The sequence below is a fragment of the Elephantulus edwardii genome, unplaced genomic scaffold (genome assembly GCF_000299155.1).
Source record: "Elephantulus edwardii isolate Elephantulus edwardi_28Jun2011 unplaced genomic scaffold, EleEdw1.0 scaffold00069, whole genome shotgun sequence".
Lineage (NCBI taxonomy): Eukaryota > Metazoa > Chordata > Mammalia > Macroscelidea > Macroscelididae > Elephantulus > Elephantulus edwardii.
This window is the reverse complement of record NW_006399819.1, coordinates 10,645,549-10,665,134: the sequence shown is the minus strand read 5'-3', so window position 1 is coordinate 10,665,134 and position 19,586 is coordinate 10,645,549. Positions and strand designations below refer to the sequence as shown.

Below are 19,586 nucleotides of genomic sequence, written 5' to 3'. Positions count from 1 at the left end.
GTGGTTTCTTAATCCACTTGATCTCTTAAAAAGGAAATAAAAATGACAGAGCAAGAAGGAAAATGAATAGTTAATTGTGAAGGAGGAGAAAACGTAGCTGGGTACTTTGACTAGAGGCAGCTGGGGAAGTGACGTCCTGTAGCATTTGCTGTTCTAGAAAGTACAGAGACACGTAGTGAAAATGGGAGGACCTAGGAGGCAGTCTCCCGTGTAGTGTATATTTATCTGTAAGTGAGCTGTTGGGGAAGGAATTAAATACAGAAACGCTGTCTGCTTGCTGCTGCCGTAAGACAGCTAGCTGAATTGCTGATTTGCTTTAACTTTTAAAATACCCAGCTTGGGTTATTTTTCTTAGAATCACTGTATTGCTAAGACTGGGGACGCTGTTTTCTTTTACAAAGGGAAATCTAAGTTCATTTCAAGGCATTCGCAATGGGGAAAGACTATTATGGCATTTTGGGAATTGAAAAAGGAGCGTCAGATGAAGATATTAAAAAGGCTTACCGAAAACAAGCCCTCAAATTTCATCCGGACAAGAACAAATCTCCTCAGGCAGAGGAAAAATTTAAAGAGGTCGCAGAGGCTTATGAAGTATTGAGTGATCCTAAAAAGAGAGAAATATATGACCAGTTTGGAGAGGAAGGTAAGTATTCTGTTTATTCTGTCTGTTGATCTCTGTATTTCTCACCCTCTTTTCTCCTCCGCCTTTCTGGTTATGGTGAAATTGAATTCTAGGACATATCAAAAGTAGAAAGACAAATAATAGATTAAAAAAAATTAAGATTTCGTTCTAGATCACATGAATGAATACCTATGAATGAAATGTGCTTGTCTTTTTTTTAGTCTTATATTTTGTATTCTACCTTTATATTTATGTTAACATTGTATATTTTAAAAAGACCTTAAATTCCCATCCCATTGAGAATTATGTCAAAAGTCTTATGCAACCTGTTTTGTTTTCTAATGAATTTTCTCCAAAGAACAATCGGGAAGGAGCCTTTTAAACATTTAAAAACCTTAAGATAGGTAATTTAAATTCTGAGTGTATTTTATTCACAGAACCAAAAAGAAGTATTTTGGGTTTTTTGCCTTCCTCATTAGTAAAGCTAGTTTAGATCGAACAAGATAGAATTATTTCTCTTATAAGCAGAAGGCCCAGGCATTTAGTCTCTAGTTGTTTTTGGCATTCTGCCTGGAGAGGAAAGAATTTTCCTGATGTCATAAAATACCAGAACAAGTTTTTAGCTTAATTGTAAACAGTAATAGTGTGCCAAGAAAATGGTTTTAAAAATACAAATTTTAACCTAAAATGGCCACCTAGAGCTAGAACGATTTTAAGTGTTCTTTCAGGTACCATTCTTTTGAGATTTTGTTATCTAAGGTATAGAAGAAAGCATGACAAATTGTCTTTCCTCTCTCTGCTGTACTTTTGTTTCTTGCATGTGAGATGAGAAATTAGTTGAATATTGTGAGTGCTGGAAATAGGGATAATTTAACTTTGTCTTTTATCATCTTGGATTGTAAATCACATTTATCCATCCTCATGTAAGTTCAGAAAACAGTGTAGCTGTTAAAGTACAACTATTTTACTATGCTAAAGTAACTATTTTAAAATTCATAATTGATCAAAAGTTTATTGCAATTCTGATATTTTCAGGGTTTTTTTGGATGAAGATTATGCTATTTCATTATTAGATTTTACCCAAAACATTTTAAATTATAGTTATTTTAAAGCTTTAAACCACTTTTCTTCTTTATTGCATTTAATATTAATTTTATATCATACCTAATTTTCTAGTTAGAAATCTGTATCCTTAAAAATACAATCAAGTAGCAACTTTATTTAGTTGGATTAAAAATAAATTAAATTTTAAAAAGCAAGAGATCTTTCCAATGATTTTGTTACTGTTACCAGCAAATTGTTAAAAATTAGCTTCATTGATGTCTATGTTGCTGATTTTTATATGATCAGGCCCAGATTCTTATTGAGAAAAGCAAGTAGTGGATAGATCAACCTTGCCTGGATTTTCTCTATAGCCATACTACATAAAATAAACTCATTTTGTTTATTTCAAACATTAAGCATAATTCTGAAATACTACCAAGAATATAGTACTGTTTCTGAAGAAATACTTTTATAAAAAACATCAAAAAGAAACATGTGGGGTACATACTATTCATTCTTAAATAGGAGACAGTATACCACTCCTTGAATCTAATTGACCAAAATTTCATTGGTAGCTGAAGTTTTGTTGTAGCTAAGGCATAGGCTTCAGTGTTTATTTAGGATATTTTTCGTCATTATTTTCAGGTCAACAAAGAATACATTTTTCTTGGCTTGACATTACTTCCTAATAGTGTTTTTTTTTCATTTATTTTTGAACCTATACACAGAAGAACATATGCCAGTTCAACAATTTCTGTGTGTTTAATTCAGAGACTTTGATTACATTAAGTTGTACAGCCTTTCTCACCCTCCTTTTCCAAGTTCTTCCGCCCTCATTAGCATAAACCCACTGTCCCTTGAGTTTCCTATCTAATCCTAGCTAATTTTTTTGAGTTGTCAATATGATTCCATATATATCACATAATGCTTAAGGCAGACATTCTGCCTAGTTAAGGTAAACAATTATTTAGTCTTTAGAATACTTTAGGAGATATTTTTGGTTTAAGGTTTAAAGATTTTTCCAAATAGTGTATTTCAGTGTTGTTTCTCCCATACAATGTTACTGATCATTACCAGGGAGTAAATTTTTTAAAAACAGAACAAGGATCTTTTGTACACACTGAATCTTTTTCCTTTTTTTTTTTTAAACTCAGAAATACAAGTGAAAAATGGAAAGAATCAAAGAATAGGGTTTTTTTCAAAGCATCAGAGTATATTCAGGAGTGTCATTCTCTAGTGATCATTCACACACTTATTCCTGTGGAATTGGAACCAGCTCTTAACTGGCCCACCAGCTTATTTTCAACAGCCATTAACCACATGAGAGGAGACTAATCATTTTTCTCCCATGGATCAGCTGGCAAATTCGAACTGCCTGCCTTTGGGTTGAAAGCACAACTCCTTATCCACTAGGCTACTAAAGCTCCCTAGGCCATTTGAAAATGTGGTTGAATAAGTTTATTTTTTTCAGAGGAAAGTTGTTACATTTGCTATTTTATTCAGAACATCTCATAAATTATTTTGAAAATTCCTCTTCAAGGCATTGTGAATAGGAAAAAATATTTTAGGATTGCAAAGTCACTATTAAATTTACCTGATTATATGTGTATGATTTACCTGGGATGTGTGTGTGTGTGTGTGTGTGTGTGTGTGTGTGTGTGTGGACAGTTGTTATGTGCTGTCGAGTTGAGTACGACTCATAGTGACCCTATGAACAGTCTTTCTGAAAACTGCCCTATTCTGTGCCATCCTCATCATCTCTGAGACACCAGCGCCCATTGCTGAAGGATCTTCCTCTCCTTTGCTGACCCTCCATCTTTTCAAGCATGATGCCCTTTTCAAAGGAAGGACTAAGGAATCATAAGCTTGGAAGAGTTTTGGAATGACTATGCTAAATTTAGATAGGAGGAAAGAAAACCAGCAGAGAGCTCTGGCAGTAAGAATTTGTGCTACCAACCCAAAGACTTGAGATTTGAATTCACCAGCTTCTCCATGGGAGAAAAATGGTCAGTCCCTTTTCATATGACTTACTGCCTTTGAAAACCTGCTAGAGGGTCAACTGTGAGTTGATTTTGACTCTACAACACATAACTACAATAGAGAACCAGCAGTTCATTTTATATTCTGAACACCTCTAATAGCCACAAGTTAAAATTTTTATCAGAGGAAGACCCTCGATGAGATGGATTGATTCAGTGACTGGAATAATTGGGGTCAGTGAGTCATAGAAAGTAGGATTGGCACACAAGAGAGTAGGATTCAGAGCTGTTGTTGGCACATGATAGAGCAGGAGTCAGAGCTGTTGTACATAGGGTCGCTATAAGTTGCAAGTGACTCAATGGCATATAACAACAACAATTCAAAAAGATACAAATATTTTAAACTTACTGTATGACCCAACTGCAGAAGATCAAGGACTACAACCTTCAGTATGGATTACTTGACAATATTAAGGAGTCAAAGATGTTCACCACAGGCCCAGTAGTCAACATTACAATAGATGGAGAAAAGATTAAAACTGTTAATGATTTCATCTTGCTTGAATCAACAGTCAACACCCTTGGTACCAGCAGTTAGGTTCAGGAGACGTATTTATTACATTGGACAAGTCTGCAGTCAGGGACAGATCCTAAATACTGAAGAGCAATGATGTCAGTTTGAAGACTAAGGTGTGTTTGATTCAGGCCACGATCTTCTCAGTCACTTGCTACGCATCAGAGAGCTGAACAATAAATAAAGATGACAGAAGAAATTGCCTTTGAGTTGTGATGCTGGAGAGTACTCAACATCCCATGGACTGCCAATGAAACACAAACAGATATGTATGTTCTGGAAAGGGTTCAGCCAGGTTGTTCCTTGGAGACAAGGCGAAGTTATTCCTTGAAAAGGGAAATCATGGGGGAGCTCTGGTGGCCTAGTGGCAAGAAACTGCAACTACAATCCCAGAGGTGCACGGTTCGAATCCACCAGATGGTCTGCCGGGGAAGGAGGGACAGTCTTCTCCTGTACCAGTCAGATCTGATTTGATGGTACACGCACACAAAAATAATAAAATTAAAAAAATTTAAAAAAAAGAAAAGGGAAATCATACTTGGAAAGATGGTGAGTCACTGAAGGAGAGGACGACCCTTAATGAGATGGATTGACACTCTGTCTTCAGCAACAGGCTCTGGTGTCTCAGAAATAAGGAGGATGGCACAGGATAGGGCAGTTTCAGAAAGACTGTTCATAGGGTTGCTCTGAGTTGTACTTGACTTAAAGGCACCTAACAACAATATATGACACCCACACTTAGAATCCTATGACTCTAGACAAGAGATATGAAAACATCCACATAAAGACATGCATGTAAAGTTTATAGCAGCATTATTTGTTGAGACTCGCAAAATGGAAACAATACAAAAGTCCCACTGATTGGGATAAAATGTAGTGTATCTATATATTCAGCAATTAAATGGATTAATTTATGGTAACTTGATAAAATAAGGATGAAAAAAGTGGCAGAAGCTAGATATAAAGTTATATTTTGTATGATTTCATTTATATGAAATGTTCAAAAAAGACAGATTTATTGAGTTAGAAGGTTAGTGATTGTCTTGGGCTTGTGGTAGGAGTAAAGATTAACTACAAATAGACACTAGAGAACAATTTGTGATAATGGAAATGTTCTAAAACTGGATTGTAGTGTTGGTGGCACAACTGTGAATTTATTAAATCAATGAATTGTATATTTACAATGGATGACTTGTCATCTCTAATAAACTATATTATAAATGGCTTTTTGAATCTACAGTGATATTTTATCCATGTTTGAGTAATTAAAAAAGGAAAACTATACCAGAACAGAAATTTTAAATTAAATTTTGAATCAGTATCTCCTAAAATGTCTCAGATTTACTTCTGAGTGGTTACTTGAGAGGTAGTACCTACATGATAAAATTTTCGGTGGTATATCTAGATTTTGTTTGTTTCTTTTATTCTTTTACTTAAATATTAAATCAGATGGCTCTATTTACTGTGTTTCTAAAATTATGTAAGTAAACTGAGGTTTTTGTCAAAAACAGTTTCATAACTCTGTAAGTCTTACTATACATCTGTATTTTAATACTAGGTTTCATTAAAGTAAGAGTTACTAAATTTTTCTTTTGCTTTGCAATTCTAAAAATGAAAAAAAGCCTATTGTTTTCTTTTTAATAAACTTCTGATCAACTAAGTAGAATTCATTATTATAGATCGTATCCCAAGCACATAAATATTTGTTTCCTTGGATGGCAAATTGTTGATTTGTTTTTTAAATAATAACAGCCTTACTTTGTTGATTCTAGGGTATAATCCCTGATCATAGAAAGTGGTGATAGTGTCTAAAAAACACTTTGGGAATCCAGAGAATATTAAGAGAGAATCCAGTTGAATACTGAAATTTTCTATGAGCAATTACCGTGAGTCAGACTGACTCAACAGCACCCAACAACAGTGTTTAAAATGCAGATGATTTAAGAGTTGACTATCTAGTTAATGACATACTTGTTATAATTCAAGTCTTAGGCAGTGCAAATGATACTTATGTAATAATTTATATTACATTATAATGACATGGATTTGGGTAGAATTTCTTGATCCTATCAGAGTAGCCTTGTCCTTTACTTGAGCTGTGCAGTTGACTATTTAATGTCCAAGAAAATCTCAAAGCTGAATGGGAGCCTTTTTTGTCAATTTAATAACTAGCTCACCTCAGGCAGTATAGAAATCTTCACAGGAATATTGTGATCCACATTAAGTTACCATTTTTAGTAAAGTTAGGGAATTGGTTTTAGAGAAAAGCCAAGCTTTCTATTTATGATTCCGTTATGGATTAAAAACAGACCAATTGGCAGCGTCAGGATGGATGACGAAGAGATTGAGATTGTTCACAGCTTCAGTTTGCTCGGCTCCACAGTCAACACTCTTGGCACCAGCAGTCAGGAAATCAAAAAGCGTATCGCGATGGGAAAGTCTGCTGTTAGGGACCTCTCTAAAGTACTCAGGAGCAACAGTGTCTCTCTGGAGACTAAGGTGCGCCTGACACAGGCCATGGTATTTGCAATCGCTTGTTATGCATCAGAGAGTTGGACAATGACTAGGGAGGACAGAAGGAGAGTGGATGCTTTTGAGCTGTGGTGCTGGAGAAGAGTACTGAATGTACCATGGACTGCCAGGAAAACAAACAGATTCATCTTGGAGAGGATTAAACCAAGCTACTCCTTGGAGGCAAGGATTCTGGGGCTTCGTCTGACATACTTTGGACATGTTGCCAGGAGTGACGGGTCCTTGGAGAGGGACATAATGCTTGGTAGGGTGGAGGGACAGCGCAGGAGGGAAGACCCTCTATGAGATGGATTGATTCGGTGACTGGGGTAATTGGGATGGGTGTGTCAGAGGCAGTGAGGTTGGCGCAGGATAGAGCAGGGTTTAGGGCTGTTGTGCATAGGGTCGCTATGAGTCGCAAATGACTCGAGGGCACATAACAACAACAACAAACATTGTTTTAGAATTTTAGACTGTGCAAACTAATTTACATTAGTAAAATTTTTTAAAAATGTAATTTTAAATTTAATTTTTGCACTGTTTTGAGAAAAATGAAATAACTTGAGAATTGGTTTAGTCACTTTGTCATGACCTTGACTTATAATCCCATTTTAAAAAAGTCATCAATAGCTTTTTAATATTGAGAGTTGTAATTGTAACTACACCACTTCCTTTACAAAAAGGAAGTTCTTGTGATATAGTCCACAGGGAGTTGCACTATTAACTGATGGCTGTGCTTTTGGTGGTTCAAATCACTTCTCAGGACAAAGATGGCAGTTTTCTCCCATGCAGTGTACAGCCTCTGAAACCCACTGGAGGGTCAACTGTGAGTCAGTTCTGACTTACTGACAAAGAGTTTAGGTTTTTTGTGTTTATAAAAAGAAGTTTTGTGCGAGTAACATACTAAAATTTCTTGTCCTTTTATTTGTCATTCTATTTCTACATGGAATTTCCTTTAAGTACTGTTTGGATCAGTATATATTTTAATTATTCTTAGATTATTAGGTTTCTTTTTGATCTCTCTAGATATCTATTCATGGATGAAGATAAACTGTAGACATCAACTTGGAACCAGTTAATTCCTGTCTTTTAATGGAAAGAGCCAAGTATAGAATAAGACATGCAAAATTCTATTTCTGACAGCATATTAACATTTTTCACTGAATCTTTTAATTATTAAATCTCTTATATGTGTATGTATGGCTAAAATACATGTGTACACACAAATATGTATACACATATATGCACTATGTTTTTGTTTTTGTCTTATTTGCTATCCTGATAAAGATACCTTTTTTAGTTTTATTTAGGAGGATGTTAAGAATTGATTCATTCCCTTTATTGATAGGGTAAACATGGGTGCCTATTACATTGCTGCCTTATATGTATATGCAGTGCAAAAATGAATTAAACATGTTTCTTTTCCTCAAATTACTCACATTTTGGACATATCGGAGGATACTGGAATCTCCATTAGCATCTTACATGATCCATGGTTTAACAATTTCAGATTTACAGTTTTTCTTTTTTCATTGACCAAAACTGCCTGTAAGTTTCATTCTATAGTACCAGAAATTATTGCCATAATTGGCTTCTTTAAAGATTACTACACTATTTTTTGTGGATTTTATTAGAAAGATTTTGTTATATATAATAAAAAATACAGCTTATAATATCTGTGTTTGTGAATGATATATTACTTAATAGTTGTTGTTTATTACCATGCAGTCAGAGCCCACCAATACTTGACCCTCCAGCAGGTTTTCAGAGGCAATAAATTGCCTGAGTAGAGATTGCCAATCTTTCTCTCATGGAACTACATGTGAATTTGTAACCCATAGCTTTGTGTGGGCAGTGCAATTCCATATTACTAAGCTACCAGGGCTCCCTAATACTTAGTAGAACCTTAAAATGCATGAGGAATTATCTTTTTTTTTGACCAGGTACTAGTGTCAGAAAGACACTATATAGCTATCTGAAGCTGGATGTCTAGACAGAAAAAACCAGTCCAAAGACCTTACATGCCAAGAAGGTTTATAACTCTTGATTTCATTCTCTCTCTCTTTTTTAACATGGTGCTGAAATCAATGCTATGATATGCCTTGATAAACAATTTTTATCTTTAGAATTGGGATATTGATTTTACTGTCTAAAACATTTTCATAGGTTGTCCTTGTTAGTAGAATATTTTCCTTTTCTGCCACAGAAAGAATCCCACTTTCATTCTCAAAGAGTAAAGCAGTAAAAATTATTTGGGTTAACTAGTAAGGCTGTTTAATTTTATATTTTATAGTATTTATTGTATTTATTGATTATAATGGCACTTAAATATTTAGTTCCTGCATCTTCCTTTGGTTACTGAAGACCTTTTAACTGACTTATTTAAATACTTAAATTTATATACTTAAGTATGCGCAAGCAGTGATTTCTAAAAATAGTTTCTTGGTTTTATTTTGGTTTTCTTATTTGCATTTAAGATAGTTATCAAGAATAAATTATCACTAAAGCTAAGGATTTGGAGGAATAATTTTAAAGTTAAAAATGTAACATAGTATATAATCATCCAAAGTTACATAGCTACTCCTTGTTTCATTATCTTTTCTTTCCAGTGTTATAAATTGCAACCCAACTTCATCGATATTTATTAACAATAATATGTTTTAAGTGTAATTTTCAGGGTTGCCAGGTATTTTCTAATCATGCTTATCTCTTTCACTTAGGGTTGAAAGGTGGAGCAGGAGGTACTGATGGACAGGGTGGCACCTTCCGGTACACCTTTCATGGTGATCCTCATGCCACATTTGCAGCGTTTTTTGGAGGTTCCAACCCCTTCGAAATTTTCTTTGGAAGACGAATGACTGGTGGTAGAGATTCTGAAGATATGGAAGTAGATGGGGATCCTTTTAGTGCCTTTGGGTTCAGCATGAATGGATATCCAAGAGACAGGAATTCTGTGGGACCATCCCGCCTCAAACAAGATCCTCCAATTATTCATGAACTTAAAGTATCACTTGAAGAAATATATACAGGTTGTACTAAACGGATGAAGATTTCTAGAAAACGGTTAAATCCTGATGGAAGGAGTTATAGATCTGAGGACAAAATTCTTACCATTGAGATTAAAAAAGGGTGGAAAGAAGGCACTAAAATTACGTTTCCAAGAGAAGGAGATGAAACACCAAATAGTATTCCAGCAGATGTTGTTTTTATCATTAAAGATAAAGAGCACCCAAAATTTAAAAGGGATGGATCAAATATAATTTACAATGCAAAAATTAGTTTACGAGAGGTAAGTTTCTGAAACTTGGGAGTTCTGAGACCAAACAGAATCATACAGTTGATCTTAGGGAATTTACATAAATAGTAGCTAATATTTATTACATGTTTACTATTGTTGCTGTTATGTCCATCTAGTTGCTTGCGACTCATAGCATTTCACAGTGTTTACTACATACTGGTTTTTCTCAACCCTTTTAATAATTCTCTGAGGTATTACTACACAGAGGATTTTACCTCTGATCTGAGTGTTTCCTGAGTCATTCATGGATTTTATCTCTTGTAAAGAGGAGATTCTATTTTCTAAATTTAAATTCCTAACAATTTAAATGCCAAATTTAAGCTTTAATTAGCTTATATACTGTAGTGTCTAATATTGGACTAACTTCATCTTGTTTTTATGACATCTATATTTTACCCTCTCTTTAAAAATTTTCTATAATTGATAATTTGGAATTTTAATTGTATAACCAAAAAAAATGTTGAACATATTAGAAGACAATAACTAAAATGATACTGCCTTAATATATGGACTTTTATTCTAATTTTGGGCACTATTTTCAAACTGGATAATAATCAGTTCCTTGTTCAAAATTTTTAAATGGCCCCACATATTATCTGCATTAAAGTCCAAAATCGAGTTTAAAATAAAAAGCCATTTTAATCTACTTTCTACTCTTTACTCACTGTATTATCTTGAATGTTGAATTATTGTTTTTGTTCTGTACTCTGAATACAGCCACAAAGTTAAGTTGGTTGATTATGTAGTTTTCTGTACTGTTTTGTTGAAACTGACTCGCAGCCCACCCTCCAGAAGGTATTCAGAGGTAGTTAAACTGAGATTATCTTTCCCCTTCAGAGCAACTGATAGATTGGACCTGTGTACCTTTGAATTGTTTGAGTGCAGCTCCTTACCACTTGGCCAGCTTATTCCAGGGCCATATAAAAGACATCCTTTCTTTTCCTATCATGTGTATTCTTTTGTAATATATCTGATAGTGCATATTTGGAAGAATTTTTTAGTAGGGAAAATGCTTTACAACTATTGATTCTTTTGGAACTTAACATTTTAGTGATATGATCCTAACCATCTAGTAAAGGATTTTTATTGTCTAAGTTTGGAAGTTTGCTAATTTTATGTTTTTGGTCCATATTAGGCATTATGTGGCTGTTCAATTAATGTACCAACAATGGATGGAAGAACCATACCTATGGCATTAAATGATATTGTGAAACCTGGAATGAGGAGAAGAATTATTGGATATGGGCTACCATTTCCAAAAAATCCTGACCAGCGTGGTGACCTTCTAATAGAGTTTGAGGTTTCCTTCCCAGATACTATATCCTCATCTTCCAAAGAAATACTTAGAAAACATCTTCCTGCCTCATAGAGAACTTTGTTACTCATATTTTGACAAGGCACTGAAAATATAAAAGGACTGGCAATTTACTCATGTAGATGTGAATTCTGTATAAAAATGTATAAATTTTTTGAGGGTTCATTACTTTGCATGAATAGAGACGGGTCAAATAAATAGGCAAAGGGATTTTTACAGTTAGAAATTAAGAAAACATTCACTATATTTTACTTCATTTTTCCCAAATAAAAAATTTTTAGTATTTTGCTTACATGAGTAGGTTAATTGTTTTTGTGGAGTTAGTATATATATATTTCCATGTATTTTTTCAATAAAGTACCAAGCTATTGAAGTACTTTATTTCTTGTATCTTTAGACTATCAATATGATAGGGTCCCATTTATAATGGAAATTATAATTATTCATTAAACTATACATGAGAGGTATTTTAAGAGAAGTTTAAAAACCTGAATAATTTGGAAATTTGGCTAACTAAATTTAAACTACCTTTTAAAATGCTGCTATAGGGCTGGTACCCAGTAAAAGAATAATGCATATATTTCACCATTTTAATTTTTAAAATATGCTATGCATTTACTAATAACATAGTTACAACATTCATAATATACACTGTTTCTTCATAAAAAGGAAATGAATTGAAATTTATCTCCTATGGAAATCCCAGTTGCCTGAATTACTGATATTTTAGAAATGGGCCATTTTTAAAATGCAATATGTAATTTTATGCAAGTTGACTATATATCTTGGACTTTATAGCTTCATATTTTGTTCTCTAGTTTAAAATAATTTGTTTAACACAGAATGTGTTTTCATAGGGAATACTGTTATTTGGAATTAATTTTACAATTACATAGTCTTCTTTAACTAACTAATAATATGTTACATGTACCTTATGCAATTTCTCTGAAAGAATACCAATATGGTTTTAAAACAGAATGTGGGGGAAAAGAAACACTAACTGCTGCTTATGGATACTGTTGCTAGCTACTACTTGTTATGCATATAAATATTATACTTTTTCATATGTATAGATTGCATTTCTTAGGTGTCTTAATTTTTTAAATATATTTATGTTTAAAAAGTTATTCTGTTTTTGTTTTGTGACTGTAGTGAGAATGGTATTTAGAAACAGTTGATCACTAAAAAAAGGGTTTGGGATGATTCCTATGTAACACTAGGTATACAGAATACTATTATCTTTTTTGCAGAATATAAAACATTTTAGATACTTACTACAAATATGCTATAATAACCACATACTTTTAAAGTAACAGCTTTATTAGGATTCACGTAACACAATGTTCACCCTTTTAAAGTTTACAATTCAATGGTTTTAATATACATATTCATAACTATCACCTCTTTACAGTTCAATAAGGTTTTCATTACCTCAAAAAGGAATCACATATCCATTAGTAGTCACTCCCCATTCCTCTCATCTTCCAACTTTTCACAGCTACTGACAAACTTTTGTTTCTGTGGAAGTCCCTAATCTGGACAATTCATGTAAAAGGACTTAAACAATGTGTGGCTTTTCTATCTAACTTTTTTCACTTAGCAAATTGTTTCAGGGGTTCATTCATGATGCAGCATATGCCCGTACTTCATTCCTCTTTATGCTTAAATAATTTTCCATTCCACAGATAAAAGTAATTTTTTAAAGTAATTTTTTTATTCATTGATTAGTTCATGGGCATTTGGTTTGGTTCCACTTTTTTTGCTTTTATTAATAGTGCTGCAGAAACATTTGTATATGTGGGGATTTTTTAGTGTATAGGCATTTTTAATTATCTTGGGTCTATACCTAATTCACTCACGGGCATCAAACTGATTTTAACTCATAATGATCCTCTGTATCGAGTGAAGGAAAAGACAGAGACCAGGACACACAGGAATGTGGGTCAAGCCAGAAAGCGTGAAGGCAGGGGGCTAATAACCAGGAGAACTGTAGCCCCTATTCTATGCCTTTCTGGGTTTTTATTGAGAATCATCAGGAAGGTAAACAAAGGAAAATCACAAAGGAGTAGTAAATAAAAAACCAAAGGATCATGGGGAAGTCTTTTGTAAATACGGCCTCATTCTTCTGTATTATTTACCTTATGCTTATCTCAAGAGGGTGAGGGATTCAGTAAATACAAACTAAGAATTATGTAGACTCTTAAGGATTGCCTTAATGCCTACCCCTGTAAACATTTAAGGATTGTCTTAGTGCTACAGGGTTAATTCTAGCTTGTATTATGCCTCCCTCATATCCTGATACAGCATTTGGTTTATTATTAATATTAAATTTGATATTTGGCTTCCCACAATCCTCCATTGGTTTTCTGAGGCTATAAATCTTAACAAGAGAGGACTACCCATCTTTCTTCTCTGGAGCCCCTGGTGGATTTGAAACACCGGGAATTAATTTTACAATTACATAGTCTTCTTTAACTAACTAATAATATGTTATATGTACCTTATGCAATTTCTTGTGCTTCTTGGTTGATAGCACAACATATTAGGGACTTATGCCAGTACAGTTCCTTTGGGAGTGAGTGAATAGGAGTGAAATTTTTAGGACTAATAATACACATTTGTTACAAATGAAAAATGCTTGGGAAAACGCCAGTGAATTCAGCTAATCATACTTATCATTCCATCTAATTCAGAAATTATTTCTTTATCACTTCATTTCTCTTAGTGACAGTTATAACTCCCTAGAGAAGCAAGAGCAGCACAAAAGTATTCTTACTAGTCTAAAAAGCTAGAGTTTAAAGAAAAACATCAGGTAGAGTGATGGGTGAGGTTATTGGTTTAAATCAGGTTACATTTTCTTACAGTTATTTTTATTAGGTTTGTGTCCTCAATAAAATACATGGGTTATATATTAAATATATGAATAATCTTGTGTAAAAAAGCTGAGCTTATTTTTAAGTAGAAGATTTCTTTTTCTAGTAAAATTCGCATCGCTGCTGCTGTTGTTATATGCCATCAAGTTGCCTGTGACTCATAGTGACCCTATGTTCAGTAGTTCTGAATCTTGCTCTATCCTGAGCCAGTCTCATCATCTCTGTCATACCTAACCCTATTATCCCAGTTACTGTTCCAATCCATCTTCTCTGTATCTTCCTTTCCTGCATTGTCCCTCCACCCTTCCAAGTATGATGTCCTTCTCCAAGGACTGGTGCCTCCTGGCCATGTGCCCAAAGTATGTGAGACAGAGCTTCAAACTCCTTGCCTCTAAGGAGCAGCCTAGTTTCACCCTCTCTAGGACAGACCTGTTTGTTTTCTTGGCAGTCCATGGTATGTATGTTCAGTACTCTTCTTCAGCACAACAATTCAAAAGCATCAATTCTTCTTCTGTCAACTCTAGTCACTGTATAGTTTCTGATGCTTGGCAAGTAATTGTGAAGACCATAGCCCAAATCAGGTGCATCTTAGTCTTCAGATTGACATTGTTGCTCTTTAGCACTTTAGAGAAGTCCCTGACAGCAGTTTTCCCCTGAGCAATTTGTCTTTTGATTTCTTGACTGCCGGTGCCAAGAGTGTGCATCTGAGCAAGGTAAAGTTGTTAACAACCTCAATCTCTTGTCCATCTATCATGGTACGCCAGTTGACCCAGTGGTGAGAATCTTTGTCTTGATGTTGAACTTCAATTATATTGAAGACTATAGACTTGATCTTCTGCAGCAAATGCTTTAGGTCTTCTTCAGTTTCAGTGAGGTAGGGTGTGCCATCTGCGTAATGTAGGTTGATGAGTCTTCTTTTGATTAATTCTGATACCACATTTCTCCTAAGGTCCATCCTCCTGAATGATCTTTTCTGCATTGATAGAAAAGGTGTTGAAACAGAACACATCTCTGTCACACTCCTTTCCTGATTTTGAACCATGGAGTATGTACTTACTCTGTTCTGATGACGGCTTTCTGGTCGAAGTTCCACGTGAGCTCAATCAAGTATTCTGGGGTTCCCATTCTTCTCAAGGTTAGCCACAATTTGCTGTGATCCGCACAGTCAAATGTCTTTGTACAGTCAATAAAACTCAGACATTCCTTTGGTACTCTTTGCTTTTGGTTAAGATGTATCTTACACTGGCAATAATTTCTCTGTCCTCTGGTGCCTGGCCTCTTCTAAACTTGGTCTATATTTCTGGTAGTTCTCTGTCAATGTACACTTCCAGTTGTTTTTAGATAATCTTCAGCAATACTTTGCTTGCATGTGTTATCAGTAATATTATTCAGTAATTTCCACAATCTGTTGAATCACCCTTTTTTGGAAGGGGAGCAAATAGGATATCTTCCAGTCATCCTCCAGATTTTCTGACACAACTTGGTGAGTGCATCCAATGCAGGTAGTGTCTGTTGAAATATGTCAATTGGTATTCCATCAACTCCTGGGGCCTTTTTTTTTGCCAGTCCCTTCAAAGCAGGTTGAACATCCTCCCTCATCACCATTGCCTTTTATCATATGTTGTTTCATGAAAGCCTTCCATGTCAGCCAACTCTTAAACTAATATCTGTCTTATTTTAAAGCAAACTGTTGCAATTGTTATGTCCCATTGAGTTGCTTGTGACTCATAGTGATTCTGTGGACAACTCTGACCCCTGCCCTATCCTGTATTTACTAGTTATTTGGTGAATGTTGGATAAATAAAAGTAAAACTGAGGTCTTCTCCTTTATTGTTTTTTAAAATTATGGAAGTGCTTTTTAAAATGTTCTTTTAAAAGTCAGATGATTTTTTGGGTACCTGGTATAGTTTAAAGTACTGTGATCCTAATGTGCTTATATATAAAAAGTCATCATTGTCAGTAAGGACATCCATCTTCCATATAAGAAAACCCACAATTTATCACCTTAAACTAGCCAAGATCTTTGATGATCTACCAACAGAGTGTTTTGTTTGATCAGCTCAGTTTTAAAGCTCAGTTTAAAAACGTTTTTAACTAAAATGTTTTCACAAAAACATTTTCGGCAAGATGAAGTCTATTGCCACTGACCTACCACTCTATCATCTTACAAAAATGAATTTGCATATTTATATTCATGTGTCACACATCTGAAAGCTTCTGATTTTGTGATTCTGCATTACCCTTTTATTCCTTCCTATTAGCCTTTTTTTTTTTTAGGAAAGAGAATATTTTCTTTCTTATTTTTATGGATATTTTTGTCTGAATGATCATGGATAAAATTAATATGTGTGATTCGTTGTTGTTTTTGTTGTGTGCCATCAAGTCCCCTGTGACTCATATCAACCCTGTGTATAACAGCCCTAAACTCTGCTCTATCTTGTGCCAGTCTCACTGTCTCTGACACACCTACTCCCATTACCCCAGTCACTGAATCAGTCCATCTCATCTAGAGTCTTCCTCTCTGTGCTGTCACTCCACCCTCCCAAACATGATGTCCCTCTCCAAGGACTGGTCCCTCTTTGCAACATGTCCAAAGTATATCAGATAAAGCTTCAGAATCTTTGCCTCCAAGGAGTGGCCTGGTTTAACCCTCTCTAGGACAAATCTGTTTGTTCTCTTATCAGTTCATGGTATATTCAGTTCTCTTCTCCAGCACCACACAGCTCAAAGGCATCAATACTTCTATCATCCTTAATCATTGTCCAGTTTCTCTGATGCATAGCAAGTGACTACAAAGACAATGGCCTGTATCAGGCATACCTTAGTCTCTAGACTGATATTGTTGCTCTTCAGTACTTTGGAGAGGTCTCTGACAGTAGACTGTTCCAATGCAATGTATCTTTTAATATATGTGATTAGACTTAGTAAATGGCTTTGAAATAACTATTGCTTTATTGGACTGTTTATTAACCTCAGAGGCGGTTCAACCTTATCCTCAGTCTATTGTTATGTTCTGGTCAATTGACTACAATGCATAGTAACCCTGTGCACAATAGTTGTGAACCTGGCCAGAGCCAATCTCATTGTCTCTGACACACCTACCCTCATTATCCTAGTTTTTGTGTCAATCCATCTCATCTGGGGTCTTCCTCTCCTGAAATGTCCCTCAGCTCTTACAAGCATGATATCCTTCTCCAAAGAGTGGTCCCCCAAAGTATGTGAGATGGAGTATCAAAATCCTTGCCTCCAAGGAGCATCTTGGTTTCACCCTCTCCAGGAAAGACCTATTCATTCTCTTGTCAGTTCTTGGTATGTTCAGTATTCTTCCCCAGCACAACAATTCAAAGGCACCAATTCTTCTTCTGTCATCCTTGGTCATTGTCCAGTTCTCTGATGCATAATTGTGAAAAATATGGCCTGGATCAGGTGCAGCGTAGTCTCTAGATTGACATCCTTGCTCTCCCTGACAGCGGATTTCCCTAATGCAATTCATCTTTTTATTTCCTTACTGCTGGTGCTGAGAGTGTTGACTGGAATTGAGCAAGCTGAAATTGTTAACAATTTCAATCTCTTCTCCATCTACCATGATTCTCCCAATTAGCCCAGTAGTGTTTAGGTTTGTTAATTTCAAGAAATATTCTAGTCAATATTTGTTTGATGTAGAAGTTTTATTTTTGTAAGTTTAAGAAATTTAGAAAATATTTAGAACAGAGAAGAACCTCAGAGATAAAGCTTTTTAGATGAAGAAACTTAATTTAGAGGGCCTAAGTGATTGGCTTATGGTTAAAAACAAGTGTGTAAGTGAATTCTGACAGTGCTTCTTTCTTATAACTGGTATCCCATGCTGTTCAATTTACAAGACAAAATTCTGCTAAAGTACATCTCCCTGTTTCTTTGGGTATTCCATGTAATTGAGATTACTTATTCAATATATCTTTTATTATTTTTTGACAATGCAGAATATAAAGTCATTATTTGATGAGGCTAATCAGAAAAGATATGAAACATGAATTAAACAGGCTTTCTTGTTTTGTTTTATTTTGTTTTTAAAAAAAGAAACCAGGAACCCAGAAATTATAAGAGCTGCACTGCCAACTCAGAGGCATGAAATTCTAATCCACCAGCTGTTCTGCTGGAGAATGAACAATCTCCTCCTTTTGATTTATAGCCTCTGAGAACCTCTAGAGGGTCAGTTATGAGTTGGTTTTGATTCAACAGCAATGAGTGGAATTTTGAGTAACATGTCAATAGTTTAAAGTAATGTCCTCTAATGTTATTGAGATACCATACGGTCCCATAAGAGGTTTTAGACTGTTGTTGTTGTTGTTATGTGCCATCAAGTTAACTGCAACTCATAGCAACACTATGCACAATAGCTCTGAACCCTACCTGTCCTGAATCAATCTCACTGATTCTGACACATCTACCCCCATTACCCCAGTTACTTTGTCATTCCATCTCATCCCGGGTCTTCTGTGTTAACTCCTCTACACTTCCAAGCACACTGTCCTTTTCCAATAACTATTCCCTCCTGTGTTCCATTTCTTTCTTAACAATGTCCAATTTTCCTACATTCATCCTTCTCACATTCCACGTTCCAATCTGTCATACTAGGTATTGGCGAAATGAGATGGCTTGGCATGGGGCATTTTGAATTAGATGATCATATGATTTAATATGCCGGGGATGAAAAAGTGAGAAAAAGTGGGGTTGGTTTCATAATTAAAAAAGTCATTTCTAGATCTATCCTGAAATACAATGTGGAGAGTGACAGGATTATATCCATACACATACAAGGAAGTCCAGTGGATACTACTATCATTCAAATATATGCACCAACAACTAGAGTCAAAGAGGAGGAAATGGAAGATTTCTACCAACTTTTGCAGTCAGAAATTGATCAAACATGCAATCAAGATGCATTAATAATAATGGGCAACTGGAACACAGAAGTTAGGAACAGGGAAGAAGAATCAGTAGCTGGAAAACATGTGCTTGGTGAGAGAAATGAGGCTGGAGATAGAATGATAGAGTTCTTCACATTCAATGGTGTATTCATTGCAAATACCTTTTATAAGAAACATAAACACAGGAGTTGGGAGATTCCAAGATGGCGCCAGCGGCGGAAACAATGTGGCGAGAGCTCGGGAGGAGCGGACCACATAGAGGAGGGCCACCATGGCCTTCTACAGACCTCAGTTTATTATAATTGAACAGTTAAACAGTTGATGACTGGTCTTCTGTGCAGATGGAGGCTCAATATCAGGAGATCAAGGGTTCCCAGGGAGGAATGGGTGAGTCCTGCAGCTCCCAGCCCCCTGCTGCCAAGCCTGCACACCACAGCAGAGTGGACTGGTTCTGGGGAGAATT

At 35.2% G+C, this 19,586-nt stretch overlaps 1 protein-coding gene across 1 annotated transcript; it reads left to right on the top strand.

Moving 5' to 3' along the window:
• The first annotated feature begins 242 nt into the window (after positions 1–242).
• Positions 243–12,461, top strand: DNAJB4 (DnaJ (Hsp40) homolog, subfamily B, member 4). The gene is made up of 3 exons (XM_006888584.1): positions 243–643; positions 9,451–10,019; positions 11,164–12,461. Exons 1-3 carry the CDS (start codon positions 433–435, stop codon positions 11,395–11,397), a joined length of 1,014 nt encoding a protein of 337 aa, XP_006888646.1. The 5' UTR covers positions 243–432; the 3' UTR covers positions 11,398–12,461.
• The last annotated feature ends 7,125 nt before the right edge of the window (positions 12,462–19,586 follow it).